The sequence below is a fragment of the Cricetulus griseus genome (assembly GCF_003668045.3).
Source record: "Cricetulus griseus strain 17A/GY chromosome 1 unlocalized genomic scaffold, alternate assembly CriGri-PICRH-1.0 chr1_0, whole genome shotgun sequence".
NCBI classification, from domain to species: Eukaryota; Metazoa; Chordata; class Mammalia; order Rodentia; family Cricetidae; genus Cricetulus; species Cricetulus griseus.
The window spans coordinates 140,865,033-140,884,976 of record NW_023276806.1 but is presented as its reverse complement, the minus strand read 5'-3'; the positions used below and the strand labels follow the sequence as shown (position 1 = coordinate 140,884,976).

General features: G+C 40.6%; 1 protein-coding gene across 1 annotated transcript in view; it reads right to left on the bottom strand.

Moving 5' to 3' along the window:
- Window positions 1-12,235, bottom strand: part of Tbc1d15 (TBC1 domain family member 15) — a 51,826-nt gene extending 39,591 nt beyond the window's left edge. Inside the window, exon 1 of the mRNA XM_027392394.2 lies at window positions 12,110-12,235. Coding sequence (XP_027248195.1) covers window positions 12,110-12,139 — 30 coding nt within the window. The 5' untranslated portion in view covers window positions 12,140-12,235. The remainder of the gene's footprint in view (window positions 1-12,109) is intronic.
- Window positions 12,236-19,944: the final 7,709 nt, after the last annotated feature.

The window sequence follows — 19,944 nt, the reverse complement described above, 5'->3', positions numbered from 1 at the left end:
AATAAAAAATTTAGGAACTTGAACAGGAACCACAAAGCAAGCATCACCAAAAGAATACAAGAGATGGAAGACAGAAAACACAATAGAAGAAATGGATACATCAAAGAAAATGTTAAATCTACAAAACTCCAGACACAAAACATCCAGGAAATCTGGCACACTATGAAAAGACCAAATCAATAATAGGTATAGAGGAAGGAAAGCGATTGGGGGAAGAGAAAAACCAACCAAGGTCAAAAGCACAGAAAACATTTTAAACAAAACTGTAAAAGAAAACTTCCCTAACTAAAAGAAAGAAATGCCTATGTAGGTACAAGAAGCATAGAGAACACCAAATAGACCAGACTAGAAAACAAAGTCCCCCTCAGCCTATAATAATCACAGCACTAAACAAAGAAAGGACATTAAAAGCAGCAAGGGAAAAGTGCCAAGTAACATAAAAAGGCAGACTATTTGAATTATACCTCACTTCTTAGGAGAGGTTAAAAGCCAGAAGGACCTGGACAGATGTGCTGCAGACTTTAAGAGACCACAGATGCTGACCCTGACTTCTATACCCAGCAGAACTTTTAATCAATGTAGATGGAAAAAAATAAGACAGTGATAAACTGCCTCTGCCTCCCAAGTGCTGCAAATGCAGGTACACACGAGTACTACTGTCTTGGTGGGAGGGTGGAGCAGGCTCTAGCAGCACGGGGCTTTAGAAGGAATTCATGTGGTTGGCATAAGCTAAACTTTTCTCTCTGAAGGGGTTTGGGGGAAAGACACCCACACTCTTGTTGGTTTCCTTCTTCATACTTACACTTTTTTTTCCCCTACAGCTTATATATCCGCACAAAGTTTTTCAGGCAACAGAGGGATTACAATGTGACTGCATTCTGTTATTATCGTTCTGTTATTATCAATTTAGACAGTACAGCTTAGGGAAGGGTCGTCATCTTGACAATGCACAGATAAAAATGCCCAGTAGAGTGGGGTGCTTCCAAGAGATAAACACACTATTAAAGGCAGTAGAGAGCTCACCACCACTCACACCGCTAGATACAAGAGAAATATTGCAGTAACAAGCATGTAAAGACATAGCAGATTCTGGGGTCTGCAGTCCCAAGCAAGTCTTGCCTAACCCAAATTCACCCATCAGAGAGTTGCTTCCTAGTGGGCCACACCAAGAACTTCAGTTGCCACCTGTTGCTCCTCTGACATGACCATGCCTCTGACACACCAAGAACAACAGTTGTCACCTGTTGCTCCTCTGACACACCACCATGCCTAGCTCCTCTGCAGTGCTTTTCTTAACAGAAAAAAACATGTCCCAAAACTCAAAATCCTAAACTGTATTTGTTCTGTCTATAGAAGACAGTCATGTTTAGCTTTCTAATTTCAAAGGTGTAACTTTAACTTCTAGAGATTACTTAAGTCTTACTGAAATGGCAAATAGAATGAAATTATTGACTAATTTGTAGCTGTAAGGTGTATGAAGCCTCATCTCTGTGGATTTTACATTCTCTGAATTCAACCAGTCAGAACCCAAACAGACTTAAAAATACTTAATACAAAAAAAAGATGTGTAGTAAGATGTTTTATCTCTTTGGGGGGGGGCCGTCACCCAGCTCCCAAATGAATCACACATGGAGACTTATTCTTAGTTATGAATGTCTGACCTTAGCTTGGCTTGTTTCTAGCCAGCTTTTCTTATCTTAAATTATCCTATCTACCTTTTGCCTCCGGGCTTTTCCTATTCTCTTTTCTGTAAATTTTACTCCATGGATTGCTGTGTAGCTGGGTGGCTGGCCCCTGACCTCCTCCTCTCCTCTTGTTCCTCCTTTGTTTCCTCATTTCTCCTTCTAGTTATACTTTCTACCTGCCAGCCTCACCTATCCTTGTTCCTGCCTCAATATTGGCCATTCAGCTCTTTATTAGGACCATCAGGTGTTTTAGGCAGGCAAAGAATCACAGCTTCACAGAGTTAAATACATCATACACAAAAGTCACAAACCTTGAAAAATTCTACCACAAAGATACATCTGTATTAAATACGTACACATTTTCCTTTACTATCTCCTAAACAATATAGCATACCTGAAATTCTACTGTAATGTTATTACAATAAAGTATAGAAAATGTGCACAGATTACATGCAAGGCAGCTATATTTGGTAAGACAGCACAGAAAAAAATTATTTGCATTCTGTTTATAATTTACTTCACATAAAAAACAAAGTGATGGCAGTTTTAATTGAAAAGTACTTTCTAAATTGAAAAGTACTTTCTTTTCTAAGTATTGTGATCTCACATTCCCACAGTTAACCCCAACCAGTCATAATAGATACTATAATCTCCATCCCCAGTCCATAAACAAACTGAAGGCACGAACTGTTTGGCAACTGTACTCTGCATCATATCCACACCAAAAGTAGTGACTTCCAGATATCCTGACACCTTCCTTCCCACCATCAAACTCAATTACTATTGTCTAAAGAAACCACTGGAAGGCTTGACAGATGGCTTAGCCTCTTCTTCTCTTGCTCCTCCTCTTTCCTCAGTTCTCCTATTTATACTCTCTGCCTGCCATCCCCACCCATCCTTGTTCCTGCATCAATATTGGCCAGTCAACTCTTTATTAGATCAGGTGTTTTAGACAAGCAAAGAATCACAGCTTCACAGAGTAATATCATTATATTCACATATACATTATATAATGTATTCACAAATACATTATACATGTATATTATATAATGTAATTATATATATACTTATATATATACTTGTACATACTTATATATTATATATTATATTATATTATATATTATATATAATTATATATACTTATTATATATATACTTATATATACTTATTATATAATAATATAATATAATGTATAATTATATATACTTATTATATATAATTATATATATAATTAATATATATATATTAATATATTATATATTAATATAATTATATTAATTATAATAATAAATTATAATAATATCATTATATTCACTTCACAGAGTAATATCATTTCTGTGAATTAGTCTATATATAATGTAGTCTGAGCTGGTTCCAAATTCACTACTTCTAGTTTAGGCTAGAATTCATGATCCTCCTGCCTTAGTGACCTTCATATTGGTAATGACCTGCAACCCCAGGCCCAGTTTTACCTGTTTTTCTTTCTTCTTTTTTTTTTTCTTTTTTCTTTTTAGTTTATTTCTTCTTGTTAGCTGTTTTTCAAGACAGGGTAACAACTTGTCTGTATTAACAGCCCTGGTTGTCCTGGAACTTGTTTTTGTAGACCAGGCTGGCCTCCACCTGCCTCTGCCTCTCAAGTGCTGTGATTAAAAGTGTGTGTTGCCACTGCCCAATGGTTTTCCTATAGGAATAGGCACAGAAGTTCTAGTGCTTTAGTGAATTGCATATTAAGTGCAATCACTGTTTTTAAAGCATCATATGTAAATCATTTGATCACAACAGGGCTATGAAAAATGGTACTGATAATTTCATCTTCCTGAAGGAAGAAGCTTGGGCAGAGGTTAAGGAACTCAATGCCATGAAGCTCTTAAGAGACAGAAATTCAGATGGGTGTGGTGGCACAGAGTGAAACAAATGCAGCATAAACAACAGTCACACACCTTAGAATAATATTCTACCACAGTTGCTCTTGAAGGGATGGAGATTCAGTTCTCAGCACCCACATGAGGCTCATAACTATCTGTAACTCCAGTTCCACGGCATCTGACATCTTGTGTCCTGAGGGCACTAAGCACACAGTTGATACATATATGCACCCTCACACAGAGAAACTAAAATTTAAAAAACAAAACAAAACAGCTGGGTGGTGGTGGAGCACGCCTTTAATCCCAGCACCTGGGAGGCAGAGGCAGATGGATCTCTGTGGTTCGAGACCAGCCTGGTCTACAAGAGCTAGCTAGTTCCAGGACAGGCTCCAAAGCTACACAGAGAAATCCTGCCTCAGAAATGGAAGGAAGGAAGGGAGGGAGGGAGGGTCGAGGGACGGAGGAGGGACGGAGGGAAGGAAGGACTAGAAATGTCCCACATTGCTTGCCTAGAGAAACCAGTCTCTGGAATTACATACAATCACTCAGTTCACCTTGTTTTTTTACACTGATAAGCTGAAATCCAAAAAGTTTCTAATTTAGCTTTTAATGTGTGACTGCTGGAAACCAAACCAAGGTCCTGTGCTTTTAACAACTGAACCACACCCCCAGCTCCCACCCAAGAAAATCTGTAACTTCAAACTCCTAGAATTTCCTTTTTTTATGTTATGCCTTGAAGTTATTTCTACTCAAGTAAAGTTAGAGATCCCAGATGCAAAAAGGATGCTGCTCCAGACTGAAATTCAACTTCTAAAGTGTTTAGATTATAAGTCAATGCAGCAGTGAGTTAACAATCTGGCCTAGTCACTCCATCTGAACTTTAACATCCTGTCCAACCACAGTGCTTTTCACATCATATCTTTGGTTAATCATTACTTTGAATAGTGTTTCGATATGCTTTTAAGGAAATGATAATTTATTATTTAGAGCACAGGTTTATCACTCCAACCTCACAGTGCATATGCATATTAAACAAATCTATACAAATTTCAACTATATGAGATCAAAAATGTCCCCCAAAATGACACAAAATTAGGAGGGAATGATATTATAAGTACTATTATAAATGCATTCCCTATGTTCAAGATACTATAAAAACCTCACTTGAGACAACATCATATCCAGTGAACTTTTATCAAAAGGAGTTGTATTCTGAACATAAAAAGAACTCTCTCCAGGCAGTAGTGTCACAGACCTTTAATCCCACAACTCAGGAGGCAGAGGCTAACCTGGTCTACAGAATGAGTTCCAGGACAGCCAGGGACACACAGAGAAACCCTGTCTCCAAAAAACAAACAAAACTCTCAAAACTCAGTAGTAAAAAAAAGTAGTATAAAAAAAGAACAAAGTTTAAAATATTAAAGTAACACAAGGATGGCAAATAAGCACAAGAAAAAAATTGTGAACAATATTTTGATCACTATAATGCAAACTAAAACAACAAATGAAATACTTTTGTGTGCCTATTAGAACAGCTGTAATTTAAAAAACTGGGTGTTAGCAAAGCTGTGGTGCAGCTGGAAGTTCCATACTACCTGGAGATGTGTAAAACGATACCTATGAAAATGTGCAGATGAACAGAGTGACAGACCACAATGAGTTACCATAGTAACTGTGCTAGTGGAAGAAATGCCACTGTCTTGATTGATGTTCAGAGATTTACTGTGTACACCTATCCAAAGTTACTAACTACACACCCTAAATACATTCAGCCTGGTATCTGTCAACTACACTTCATAATGGATGGATGGATGGATGGACGGACGGACGGAGACAGACATAATAACAGGTTAATGACTATTGTTTTACACTATAAAAACCAATATAAGAATAAATACATGGTATTTGTATTTCAGTTAAGAGGCAGGGGGCTATAAAGATGGCTCAATGGTAAAGAACACTTGCTGACATTACTGAGGACCAGGGTTCAGTTCCCAGCAGTTAAGTGGTGGCTCACAATCATCCTCACTCTAGTTCCAAAGGATCTGATGACTTCTAATTTCTGTGGCACTAGGCATGCATGTGGTACATATACATACATGCAAGCAAAACACTCATACACATAAAATTTTTAAATATGTTAAAAAATGTTTAAAGATCTGATCCACACTCAACACAATTTTTTTTTTTTTTTTAATGAAAGCTTAAAACCACACCCCTGAGTAACTGGGAATTAAGTGTGTCCACAAGGAGCCAAGTTAAGGATCAAGGGCATTCAGATTTACCTGTTTTAGGGGCTACACTGACTGCAAACTCAGTTCAACAGACTAAGCATTAATGCCAGACAGGTGAATAGGAAGATCACTCGATTAAGTCGCTTTCCCAGTGTACCTGGCATGCCAAAATTTACTCTAGGATTTGGAGAATTGGTTTTGGGGTTTTGTTTTTTGGGGTGGGTGGATGGATGGGTGTGTCTGTGTGTGCGAGAGCTACAGACTTCAATCCAGGATCTTAAACATGACAGTCCAGGGCATCTCAAACTGTTTCCTCTTTCAATCCTTTTTCACTTGAGGAATCTTACACGGCACAGCTCCAGGTACAAAGGTGTAGAAATCAAACATTGCTTGATAAGAAATCATAAAAAAAAAAATTCACTTTAAAACAACTTCGATATGCATTTAATTTTACCATTTATTAAAAATGAAAATAATTTGCATGCTAATGAAATAAAGGTGTATGATTATTTACATAAAGAGTACAATCACGGGCAAGTGAAATGGCTCAACAGGTTAAACGCACTTGCCACCAAACATGATAACCCAAGTTCAATAATCAAAACCCACAGGGTAGGAAGAAAGAACTCCCAAATGTCCTCTGGCCTCCACACAAGTATTGTGGCATGCATTCCCCTCCAATACACACACACACACACACACACACACCCCTACACAATAAATAAATAAATCTCATAATGTGGGCCAATGACATGACTTATTAAGGTAAACCACTAGCTGCCAAGCCTAACAATCCAAGTTCAATCCCCAGGACCCACATCGATGAAGGACAGAACAAACTCTAAAAATTGTTCTCAGACCTCTACATGTCTGCCATGCAAGCTTGCACCCATACATACACACATACATACACTAGTGTACTCTCTCAATAAACAAATAACTGTAATAAAAAGAAATGTAAAAACAGAATTCAGTCTTGGTTAAATGTATAGTATCTCAGGACAGAGCTGATCACTTTAATTTTATAATTATCAATGCTGTCATCAGTTCATATAACTACATAGTATCAAATGGCAGATGAGGGAGGGACATTTCAGAAATTGTTAGAAATTCTGTCCTAATCAAGCCAAAATTCACTAACAATTTTTTATGAAACTTGTCCTTAAGTATCAATCTTCTAACTCAATGCAATCCAAGAAACATTAATTTCATATATGCTAAAGAATGATAGAAAAATACTGTCTTCATTTTTATCATTAAGCTGTTTCTATAAAAGCAGAAAACTGGACAGACAGTAAAAACCTTGCAAGTCTTACCATGCAAGTGCTTCAAGTAGAACTCAGCACCACTGCTCTCAGCATGATGGCATGTGCATTGCAAAGTGCACATGATCTTCAGAACCAAAGCTACAGTGAAGTCCATAAAGCAACATCCACTAGCACTGCAGGAATATCTTGGATTTGTTACAGATTTGATTTTTACAATTATGTATATGCAAATAGCCCAAGGAGTCCAGAAAAGAGCATTCCATAACCTAAAACTGGAGTTCTAGATAGCGGTGAGCTACCCATGGGTGCTAGGAACCGAACTCACGTACTCTTGAAGAGCAATACACTCACCACTGAGCCACCCCCACAGACCCTCATATTTGACTCTGAATTTTCAGTCATGAATGTTCAGAAATCTTACTGCCACCAAATTTAAGCACCTCTACACTGAATTCCACGAACCCGCAGTGTGGCAATCCAGCATTTACAAAGCTCTGTGCTGCCCATAAACTAGATCCCCAACCCTTTTCGAGTCAGAGCTTCAGTTCATCATCAGGCCAACCTTCAACTCTTATCTACAGCCCAGGTGACCTTGTGCTTCCCCTGCCTCAGCTTCCTGACCAGCTGAGACCACAGGCTTGAGCCACCAAGTGGGGCTTCTGACAATATAAAAAGATACAATCTACTCAAAACAGTCTAACTGCTCCAAAGGTACAAACAGTTATAAACAATGTATAAAGATACTTTTAAAAAAATTGTTTTCGAGCCAGGTGCTAGTGGGCACACACCTTTAATCCCAGCAGAAGCAGGTGGATCTCTGTGAGTTCAAGGCCAAGCCTGGTTTTCATGAGCTGCTGCTGCCTCAAATGATGTTGAGGAGGATAACGATAAATAAACAAAGGAGTTCTGAGGGACTTTAGCAATGTTTTATAACAAATTTGCTGACCTTAATTTAGCAACAAAAGTTAAAATTAAAGAGAAAAAAATGAGACAACGCAAATGAATTCAACTTGGCAGACAGAAATAGATGCGTTTTTGCATTACTGAATTTAAACCTGTGCTCTAACAAAGCTGGAAAGAGAACATGCACAGCACGGAAGTGGGCTATTTATATTGCCACCAAATACTTTCAAAACTAAAGATTAATGAAAAGTATTCAACTAAAATTCTCACTAATAAGATTAAGGTACAATTCTTGCCCTAAATCTCTCCAAATATGGAATCAACAGCTACTGCGTAACATCCATTTTAGCAACTATGTGAATTTTATTAACTAGTCTACAATCAAAAAGGGCTTCAAAAATTCAGTTTATCGAAAAGCTATTTGGCTTACAGAAAACAATTTAAGCTTTTAGTTACAGAAAGTGTCCCCACGGAAAGCCACCAGAAGTTCAGATTTGTTGCTATGCTCCACTACTAAACATCTAAGCGCCTAATCGTTATCTCAGGGCCATAGCCACAAGCATCTTAAACTGTTCGGTTCTGCATTAACCTGCTCTTCATATATTGCCAGCTACTCTCACCAGCTATCCCAACCAGTCTTTCCCCTGAAAGTGTATAGTGTATCCCTGGATACACTATAACCTGTCAGTCTTTCTGTGACACGGGCCCCTCACCTTATCTGAAGTCATTTGCTTACGTACATTCTTCCAATCTAGTCACCCTCTACTTACCCATATGAGGCGTGTAATAGGTAGCTCTACAATCCATCTGTATAAACTATACATCTGATTACATCAATGCAGTTGAAATCCCTTTGGGCTCTACCCTCCTCTTCTTTGGTGACATTATACTTCCTGACATGATCTTTCTGCCTCTGCCCTGAAAACCTAGTATGTTTTTCTATGTGAATACTGTTTCTCAAACACTATTACCCTCCTCTCAACAAACAATTTCTGACAATCCTCCAAAGGAGCACATTTGTCAGACTCTTTACCCACTGCCCATTCCGCCTTGTCTGGTTTACAAGAGCCGGATTTCAGTTTCTGGAGTGAGAAGACATTTTCAGTCATTTCTCCAATGCCAGCTAAGGAACTAGACCACTAAGGCTCTAATGGGAGTATCTACAGTCTGCCTTGCCTTTTGTAAGACAGTATGTTGTCTAACGGGCCAATAATGAACAGCTGCAATAATCCAAGTGGAGAGATTCGTAGCACCATCAACTAAGTCACGGTGGTAGAAATGAGGAAAGGCAGGTGGCCAGAAGATATTTAGGAAATCAAAATTATAGGACTTTGTGACTTGATTTTGGGAGGCGAAGGGAAGAAAAGTCAATGACACAGTTGGGACATCGGGAGGTCATTTACTGAGGTACAGTTGGAGATGCTGAGTGAACCACTGAGACAAAGAAATATGGCAAGTCTCAATGAAAGGCAGGTCTGTGGCTTATGAACAGGAGACAAAAATAAATTAGCAGCCTGAGGAGTTATCAAATGACTCAGTGAATGGTTTCTCTTCAATTGGCGATTACTTATATATTAGTGTACAAAAAGGAAAGGCCCCAAAAGCAGGGCACCAGATCAACCCCACAGACTCCCGCATCATTCCTTCAAGTTGTGACTCCTGAAAACCGTTATCTGACCTCCACACACATGCTGCATCATGCCCCATACACACAACACTAAATGAAATGTGGCTTAAAATTTTTAAACAATACAATCCAGTATGAGACACAATAGTAATCCCAGTACCGGGAGATGAAAGCAGGCTAAGCCTTGTTCAAGACCAGATGTACTTACTACAAGATAGTGTCTCAATAAACCAAGGAGATAAAACAAAGCAAAATCCATGTTTAATTGCCCTTACATGCAAAGATCCCAGAAAAATATCTGGTATTCAAATGTTTGTTAACCAAAAAACACCATAAAAACTTAAAGGGCATATTTCTGTAAGACCCTAGTTAACTATCATGGTACATGATTTCATCTAAGGAAAAGAATTTCCAGGAAAATCTACTAGATACTAAAAATATTCTTTGCTGGTGCGCTGGTGGAATGCCCAGTATACACAGAGCAAAGGATTCTGTCCCAATGACCACGTAAACCTGGCATGGTGACTCGGAATCCCAGAATTTGAGATGAGAAGGTAGGGAAATCCAATGTTCAAAGACACCCTCACTACCTAGCAAGTTCAAGGCCACCTACACTATAACAGACCCTGTCAAGTGAATGAGAGAGCCAGATACAGATATTTTTCTGTTTTGTATTCTTTAGTCTTTTAGCTCTCTTGGGGGCCCACCACCCAGTTCCCAAATAACTCACATTTGAAGGCTTATAATGAATACCTGGCCTTAGGTTGTCTTGCGTCTACCCAGCTTTTCTTATCTTAAATTAACCCGTCTAACTTCCTTCTTTTATCTTTCTTACTTCTGCATATCTTACTTTCCCTCTCACTCTGTGGGTGGCTGCCCCCCCATGACCTCTTTCATTCTCTCTTTCTCTTCATTTCTCCTATTTATCCTCTCTGCCTGCCAGCCATGCGCCCTTCCTTGTTCCTACCTAGCTGTTAAACTCTTTATTAGGACCATCAGGTGTTTTAGACTGTCAAGAATCACAGCTTCACAGAGTTAAATGTATCATAAACAAAAGTCACACACCTTAGATAATACCTTACCACATTTTTCCACTCGAGAGGGAAATCATGCCAGATAGGGGAAACCTTGCCAACTACCTAAGGCTAGTAACATACTCATCTTGAAGGAGAACCTACAATCACCATTTTATTAAACCAGCATAATCCCTAACAATAATCTAATATAAACATTTGTGCATGTACCCACCGTAAGTGTAGTCTTTACCTCTCATCAAGGAAACTTCTCTTTACAACAGAGAACATTACAGAAAACCACAACCAAAATGCAGAATGTAATGTAAGTAAACCCTAATAAGATGTCCAACTTATTATTTGAAAGGGCAAGACTATGTGCATATGTGCATTCTTGTTTGTTCTGCTTTGTGTACTCCTAAGCACTCCAGTATCAGACGCCTGGCATCCCTTCCATTCTGCAGATAAAAAAGGACAAGGAACAGGGAAGTCTTAATTATCCAGTTTTCCAAGGTCACAATTTATATCAACAGCGAAGATAAGGCCAGTATTTGTTATCCCACAACGTAATCTGCTACTCCACAAACGCGGCCACATAATTCAAAACCGACTATATGAAGTTGAAGGGGCAGAGGAAGCTATCTGCAACAAGTAAACAGACCTTAGTGTTCTCTGAGTCATTAGCAGTCCGTCAGGGACGTTTGCGAAATAACTGCACCGGGAAATGCCGCCAGGTGCATGTCATGAAGCAGATAACCCTAGACAGGTAAAGGCTCTCCCTCTGAATCTAAACTGGCAATGCATGGTTTTTGTTGTTTTGTTTTAAATCTCCTCCGCACCTAAAGCTAGCTCCCAACACACCAGGAGGGTGTCACTGACAAGTCTCTGCAAAACAGCATGACAAAACACCCCCACAGAAACGCCCCGAACATGTCTAGGAAATACATGTTCTAACGAATGCTTTACTAGCTGGGCCTGGGATTGACGACGGTGTCAATCGCTAGCTCCCTCCGTCCTGCTCACAGCCGTCAAAGTAACTGGGTCATTAGCGAACAGGACTCCCGAGCTCGGAGAACACCGCTGCAGAGCGAGCTCCCGGCCGGATCCCCTGGATGATGACTATCAAATGCCTTTCATCGAAACGAAGACAGTCAAGCCAGGGTGGCGCCTCGGAGGCTGCTACAAAAGGCTTTGGAGTCGGAAGAACCAGTCGCCGGGGGTGGACGGGACGGATCCAGCTGTCCCCGAGGGGGTGACAAGATGAAAAGCCTCCGCGCTGCCCGCGGGCCAGAGCGGGACGGCAGTGCGGAGGCCTGCGAGGCCTGGCAGCAGGAACTGTCTCACACCGGGCTCACCCAGCACTCGGGCGGAACAGCTGACACCCCGCCCAGCCCTGTCGCCGTCAGCCACCGGCGGCCTCCGACGCCGACGCGGCCCGCTTCCCCCGCAGCGACCGTCCAGCAGCCGCAGGCCACCGGCCAAGGGCACCCTCGCCAGCCGGTGCCGTTACTCACCTTCCCGCTCACAACGCCCGCCGCCGCCATGTTCCCCCGCGCGTGCCTGGTGATGACGTAGCAGAGTCTCACGTGTCTCTCGGACTCACAACAACATCCGGCCCAGCTAAAGCAACATCCTGTCGGGAAAGGGGCGGGGAGTAGCGGGAACTGCGATTGGTGCGGGCGGGGGAGGGCGGGGCATCCGGGCGCATGCGTGGTGAGGATGCTAAGAGGGTGGCGCGGTGGTGTCGCACTGAGCATGTCCTCTTATTTTTCTTTCCTTTTTTTTATTTTTTTAAATTGAAAAGCTGGTAAGTAGAAACCTGCTAGTGTTGAAGTTTGCTCCAGCGTGACACTTCCAACAGGAGGAACGCCGCAGGTTTTTGGTGTGATGAGAGGAGCGTCTTGTTTAAACCCGGAACACGCTGCCCCGGCTTTCTTGCTTTAAATAAGTCCCGGTAAAATTGGGATTGCGTTGGACTCCGACCCTCGAACTGAGGCACACACTCACGTTTGATATTAGAGTTTTCTGAACAGGAGTATTGTTGCTGCCACTCACGCATGACCTTGGGCATACCCACTTTTGTAGAAACTGTGGTTACTGCCGCGCCCCTTTTCTCTCCAAGGCTTAGCAGAGATGATTTCAATTCCTGAATTCGCCCAAGCTGCGGCATGTAAAGGAGGAATTGTGCATGTAGTGGCTGTAGGGATCTCCCCAAAACACCTTGTGGAAACAGACTGGTAAAATATCAAGACCAAAGTCTAATTCCTTCTCAGTAATGTGAAAGGGCCAATTCTACTCTTGCAGAGTTCTGAGACTTACCCAGCTCCAGTACAGAATAAAAACCCCCTTGGACACACTGAGGTAATTCTGTGTTCACGCCTCAAGAGCGGTTAGAGAATGTGTTCTCAACCTGTGGGTTGCAACCGTTTTGGAAGCCAAGCAACCTTTTCACACGGGTCGCTTAAGACCATTAGACGTATCACACATTTATAGAATGATTCATAACAGTAGCAAAATTGCAGTTATGAAGTAGCAATAAAACAATTTTATGGTTGGGAGTCACCACGACTTGAGGAATTGTATTAAAGGGTACCAGTGTTAAAATGGTTGAGAACCACCGAGTTAAAGGCTTTTGAGGCTACTTAAGGTAAGTGCAACCAAATGGAACAGCAGGAAACACGATTTGCAGGTTCTTCAAGTATCAGAAATCTGATTGGTGGGGGAGGTGCCGGTTTAGCCCTGTTGGGGATTCTTAACACTAAGTATCAGAGACTCCCAGCAAGGGCACTCATGAACTATTCCTGTCTTGCAATATTAGCCTCATCTCTCAGTTCTCCCTGTTCAGAACCAGTTTTTTAACTGATTCTGAGTAGCAGACATGGTGACATTCTGGGATGCTGAGGTGAGAGGATTGATAGGAGTTCAAAGCCATCCTTGAATACCTATTGAGTTAAAGGCCAGCTTTGGTGACATAGCAAGATTGCTTTCTGACTGTGACAGATTGGACTGGCTTGGCCCATGGTTTCCATCCTTGAGCCAATAGCTGTAAATCCCAGTATATGATACTAATTGGCAAGGTAGGAAATTATGTGGCACAGCTCCACTCAAAATGTGACGAGCCAGGCATGGTAATATATACCTTTAATCCCAGAACTAGGGAAATAAAGATAGATGAATCTCTGTGAGTTCAAGGCCAGCCTTATGTACATCGTGAGTACCAGGCTGAAAGAAAGAAAAGAAATGTGTGTGTGTGTAATGAAAGATTGGATAGTTCCCAAAGAAGAATCCAGGGACTACTTCAAAACAGGTGTTGATAGGCAACCCAAAAGAGACATCAATTCCAGATCAGTTTCCCAGTTCCCAAGTATCACCGTGTAAAATACTGCCTTTCTACTACGCTGTACACTCCTGGAAGGCAGAAACTCTGCTTCTTATTTCTACAATGATTATACTGACACTTACGAGACACTAAGTGTTTATGTAACTAAAGCTGGCCGTCATTTTGGAATAGCACAATTATGTATTAACTTGGGGTAAAGAGAGCCTACTTTCCTTCTTCAGCCATACCTCTCTCTGTAACGGGAAGAAACAAGGCTAGCATTTCAGCATGATCTCTTTCAGGTTCTAGCTGTTTACTGGGTGATAGGGAATGTACTTCTGTGTATGTTCATCTTATTGATTGTTGAATAAAGTACTGTTTGGCCAATGAGGCAGCAAGTTAGACTGGATTAGGAGTCAAAGAGGATTCTGGAAAATGTAGTAAAGAAGTGGTGATCCAGGCAGGAAGTCACATAGCAGGGAGACTCATATTTAAGGAAGGACAATCAGGAAGTGGTCCCTTTTCCCCTTCACTCTTCCTCCAGCGGCACCATGTGACCCACCAAGGGAAGACGCCAATGGAAGGTGTCTGATAAGTCTTATAAAATATATAGATTTAGGATAATTAAGACTGAGCTAACAGATGAGAATCCTAGTTATTGGCCAAGCAGCATTTGTACCTAATATAAGTCTCTGTGAATTAATTGGGGCCCTAACTTGGCGGGCAGATCTCAGGTGGCTGGCAGAGACCGCCCACGTGGCAATAGGGCTAGGGCTGCTTTTGGCGGAAAGATTTATCCTAACAACTGGGTTAGAGAAAGAAATATAATGTGCATATATATAGCAATGACGATTCTTGAAAAATAGCATACAATATGAATTTTAATTGCCCCCCCCAATGAGTAGTTTCAAAATTCCTGAGCTCATTCCTATGAGCTACATAGTCATTCTCTAAATAGTCAATATATATGATGCAAAAGATTCTGAGTGGTAAACACCTTAAAAGAACTTTAGACCTGGGACAGATTCTAGCTATAACCTCCCATGTTTGTCAGTTGAAGAGATTAAATCTCTTAGAGGTTAATGACCTGCCAAAGTCACTAGCTACTTTTGACTGAGTACAAATGTAGTTCCGGATACATATCTTAGTCAGCTATGCAAAAACAATTTCTAACCTGGCTAAACCTTGGCCTTTACTGATCATTCCATTCTCTCACACCTTGGTTTCTGCTTGGACCAAGTACCGCAAAACTTGTCCCATGTTTCTTCTATCAAGATCCAGCCAGCCTTTACACTGAGCACTTCATTTCCTGAACCTTAACAACAAACTACATTTCATACACATTTTGTCTTAGGGCTTAATCAATGTAGGACCATGGGGAGAACATGGGTTTTGCTAATAAACCAGAGATTACAGGACTCCTCTCTGAGAAATTGATCAAGGAATCAGGCTGATAAGTACTGTTGTTAGTATTCAGACATCTAAACTGGCCTGCCCTTTGGTTCTGATAGGGTTCGTCTTCAGCAGCAGCCACTAAGAGCACCACCTGTGCTCATTCACTTACCCACTGAACCATCTGCCAGTCCTCAGCCCTCCCACACAAACAAACCCCCCCCCCGTTTTTGTTTTTGTTGTTGTTGTTGTTGTTGTTGTTTTGAGACAGGGTTTCTCTGTATAACAGCCCTGGCTATCCTGGAACTTACTCTAGACCAGGCTGGCCTGGAACTCACAGAGATCCCCCTGCCTCTGCCTCCCAAGTACTGGGACTAAAGGCATGTACCATCACCGCCTGGCTCCTTCACTCTATTTGTAATGGCTTTCCCTTAAATATGAATGGACAGCCATTGCACAGGTGAAGAAAACCTTTTATCTGGATCTTGAAAAAAAAATCGGAAGCTTTAGCAGAGGAGCACAGCTACATGACCCCAGGAGGAAGAACTGTTCTTCTCTACTGGGGAAGTTGTCCTCTTCCACCAAATGCAAAGATTCAAGAGGAATTCATGGAGTGGGGAGGAAAGAAGGGGACACACTTGTAGTCAGCCAAATGGGCAGAACCAATCCTGATGATCAGTGGAGTGACAGGTGTCACAGCTAGGTCACCCTCTGCAGTGATTTAAAAGAAAATGGCTCACAAAGGGAGTGGCATGTCTTGTTGGAGGAAGTGTGTCACTATGGAGGCGGGCTTTGAGGTCTCATATATGCTCAAACCACGCCCAGTGAGACAGACCACTTCCTGTTCTTACCTATCAAAATGTAGGGCTCTCAGCTCCAGCACCATGATGATAATGGATTAACCCTTAAATGTTTTCCTTATAAGAATTGCTGTGCTCATAGCAATAGAAACACTAAGACATCCTCAAATCTGAAAGTCTTTAATCTGGAAAGTAGGGATCAGAACAAAGCAACCAAAAAGCAATTTAAGGCAAATGATGGACAAAATAAGTCATTTGGTTATAACAAATGTCTTTGGGGGAAAAGTGTTGTGGAATATTAGTTTAAGATGTATGGCATACGCCGGGCAGTGGTAGCGCACGCCTTTAATACCAGCACAAGGGAGGCAGAGGCAGGCGGATCTCTATGAGTTCGAGACCAGCCTGGTCTACAAGAGATAGTTCCAGGACAGCCTCCAAAGCCACAGAGAAACCCTGTCTTTAAAAAAAAAAGATGTGTTGCATCTCTTTATGTTCTGAACTATTTGTTTAATGATGCAAAGATGTGCTGCATTCTTTTATGTTACATTTGTTTCACTCTATAATAGGTGTGTTACTTTGAATGTCTGAAACACCTGATTCTTCTAATAAAGAGCTAAATGGCCAATAACTAGGCAGGTGAGAGAAATAGGTGGGACTGCCAGGCAGAGAAAAATAGGAGGATAAATCTAGACTCAAAGGAAGAAGAGAGGAGCAAGAAAAGAGTAGGACATCAGGGGCCAGCCACTCAGCCACATAGCCAGACCTGGAGGAAGAAGGGAAGGAAGGTATATTGAATAAAGAAAGGTAAAAAAAAGTCCACAGGCGGGCTGGAAAGATGGCTCAGAGGTTAAGAGCACTGACTGATCTTCCAAGGGTCCTGAGTTCAATTCCCAGCAACCACATGGTTGCTCACAACCATCTGTAATGAGATCTGGTGTCCTCTTCTGGCCTGCAGGCATACATGCAGACAGAACACTGTATACATAATAAATAAATAAATCTCTAAAAAAAAAAAGCCCAGAGGCAAAACATAGTTAAAGAAAATGGAATAATTAAAGTTAGAAAAACTGGCTAGAAACAAGCCAAGTGAAGGCTGGGCATTCATAAGTAAGAATAAAACTCTGTGTATTGATTTGAGAGCTGGATAGCAGACCCCCAAAGAGTTAAAAAAAAAAACTACAGAAAATAGCTTTTACATCTGATAGAAGAATATTCAAGAAACCAAACTAAGGTCCCAGGAATTTAAAATGAAAAAAAAAGGCAAAAATTAGGCTATAAACTGAGGAGATGATGCAGAATCTAAACCCAAAAAACAAAGATGTGGAAATAAGAGGGGAAAATGGATATTATGGATTGAATCTGAACTTCTTCAGCATATAGGACAAGGACAAATGTATTGTCTAAGTGACAGTTCTGCAGCCACCAATGAAAAAAGCCAAGCTGAACTGAAACAGATGTGAAGGACTCCAAGAAAGTTATTCCCAAGAGAAAATAATGACTTGGTGGCTTTTTTTTTAATTCCTGGAGTTGCAATGCTCACTTTTTGGGAGGCTTAAGAAGAGCACAAACTTGAGGGTAGCCTGAGCTACAAAGTGAAAAATTATATTAATGTATCTTATTACATGTATACAATGATGTAATTTAAAAATCTAAGTAAAAGTAACATGAAAATTTGAAAGTGGTTGCATTTGAGGAGCAAAAATAAAGACTAAAACTTGAGAGCTAGTGACTGATACTTGTAACCTTGACTTATCGAATCTAAGACACCATCAATAGGAAGTTGCATTTTTTAACTTAAGATTTATTTATTTTATCAGTATGGGTATTCTGTCTTCTGTATGTCTGTGCACCATGTGCATACCTGGTGTCCACAGAGGACAGAAGAGAATCAGATATCCCAGAACTGGAGTTAGAAATGATTGTGGGCCACCATCCATGAGCTAGCAACCAAACCTGGATCCTCTGCAAGAACAAGTGCTCTTAACTGTTAAGCTTCGTCTCCAGCCCCAGAAGTTACATTATTGTATACCACTAAGAAAGAGGATTCTAACAACTAAATTAAAACACAATTTCATTTTAATTATAAAACACATTCTGGCTGCAGAGGAAATAATTTGAAGTGTTTGTCTTAAAATGTATACAACTCACACATACTGATAAAGATCAAAGTTTAATTTAGAAAGCAGATTCAATCAACTATTATTACACATTAAGTCAAACTAAACCCAAAGATATTAGAATGAAGTAAATAGAGATTAAAGCAGTGATAAATAGAAAAATCAATGAAACTAGAAGTTGGTCCTTTTTGAAAAATTGTTGTAAATTAACAAGTAGTTCTAATTTGATTTCCATTGCTGTGATAAGCACTGTCTTAGTTAAGGTTTTTATTGCTGTGAAGAGACACCATGACCACTACAACTCTTACAAAGAAAACATTTAATTGAGGGGGTTCCCTTACAGTTTCAGAGGTACAGTCCATTATTATCATAGCAGGGAGCATTGCAGGCAGATGTGGTGCTGGCTACATCTTGACCATAAGGCAACCGGAAGTCAACTGATGGTCATACTGAGAGAAGCTTGAGCAAAAGAGAACTCAAAGTCCGTCCCAACAGTGACACACTTCCTCCAACACACCTCCTAATAGTGCCACCCCCTTTAATGGCCATTTTCTTTCAAACCACCAAAAACACCAAGACCGAAAAACAATGGAGAAGAAAGGGGTTTATTTGACTTATATGTCCAAATCACAGTCCATCACTATGGGAGGTCAGGGCAGGCACTCAAATGGAAACTGAAGCAGAAACCATGGAGGAAGCTGACTTACTGCCTTACTCTCTTGTTGGCTATCTGGCCTGTGTCCCACTAGCTTTCTTATACAGTCCAGGGCCAATTCCTAAGGGTGGTAACAGCCACAGTAAACCTGGTCCTTTTACATTAGCTAGCTGTCAAGACAACTGCAAGGCTAGAGACCAAGTTGATCTAAGTGATCCCTCAATTGAAACTCCCTCCCAGGTGATTATTCATTTTGTCAAATTGGTAATAAAAGCTAGTTTAATTAATAAAGTCAATAAACACAACCTTTAGCTTGATTAAGAAACAGAGAAGATTCAATATAATAGAAATTAAACATAAATGAAAGGATATTGATGTCACAGAAACAAAAAGGATTATACAAGAACAATGTAAACAACTACATGCCCAAATGTTGGTTTACGTAAAGGAAATGGCCAAATTCCTAGAAAAATACAAAGTACTTACATTCTAAATATCAAAGTAAAAAATCTGAATAGACATAACTAATAAAGAGATTGCATCTGGGTGGGGTGGGAGGTGGAAAGCCCCAGAGCCAAATGTCATCTCTGGTGAGTGTCTCTAAACACCAAAAGAAGAACTGACACCAATTCTCAAGATCTTAAAACACACAAGAGATTCAAAAGAGGATTTGTGCCTCCAAAACCACCCCACAAAGTCAACACTACCCTGATATCAAACCAAACATACAGTTTTATTATAAACTATAGATGAGTAACATCTATGAACTTTGGGGAGAAACTCCACAAAATGCTAACCGATTGAACTCGGCAACAGAAGGCATGGTTTATGCACTGTAACAAGTGGGATTTTCCCCACTGCAGTGCAGGTGGGGAACCCAGAATGAGGTTGCTAGGTTCCACTGTAATTCAATCGTGAGTTTCTGAAGACGTGTCAGAGCTTTCTATAGAAAGTGTAATTTACATTCCTGTACTAGTTTATATTGTCACCAATAGTGAACAAGAATTTTTTTCCCTCTGTATTTTCATTAACCTTTACTTCCTAATTTTTGTGTTTGGAGATAGCA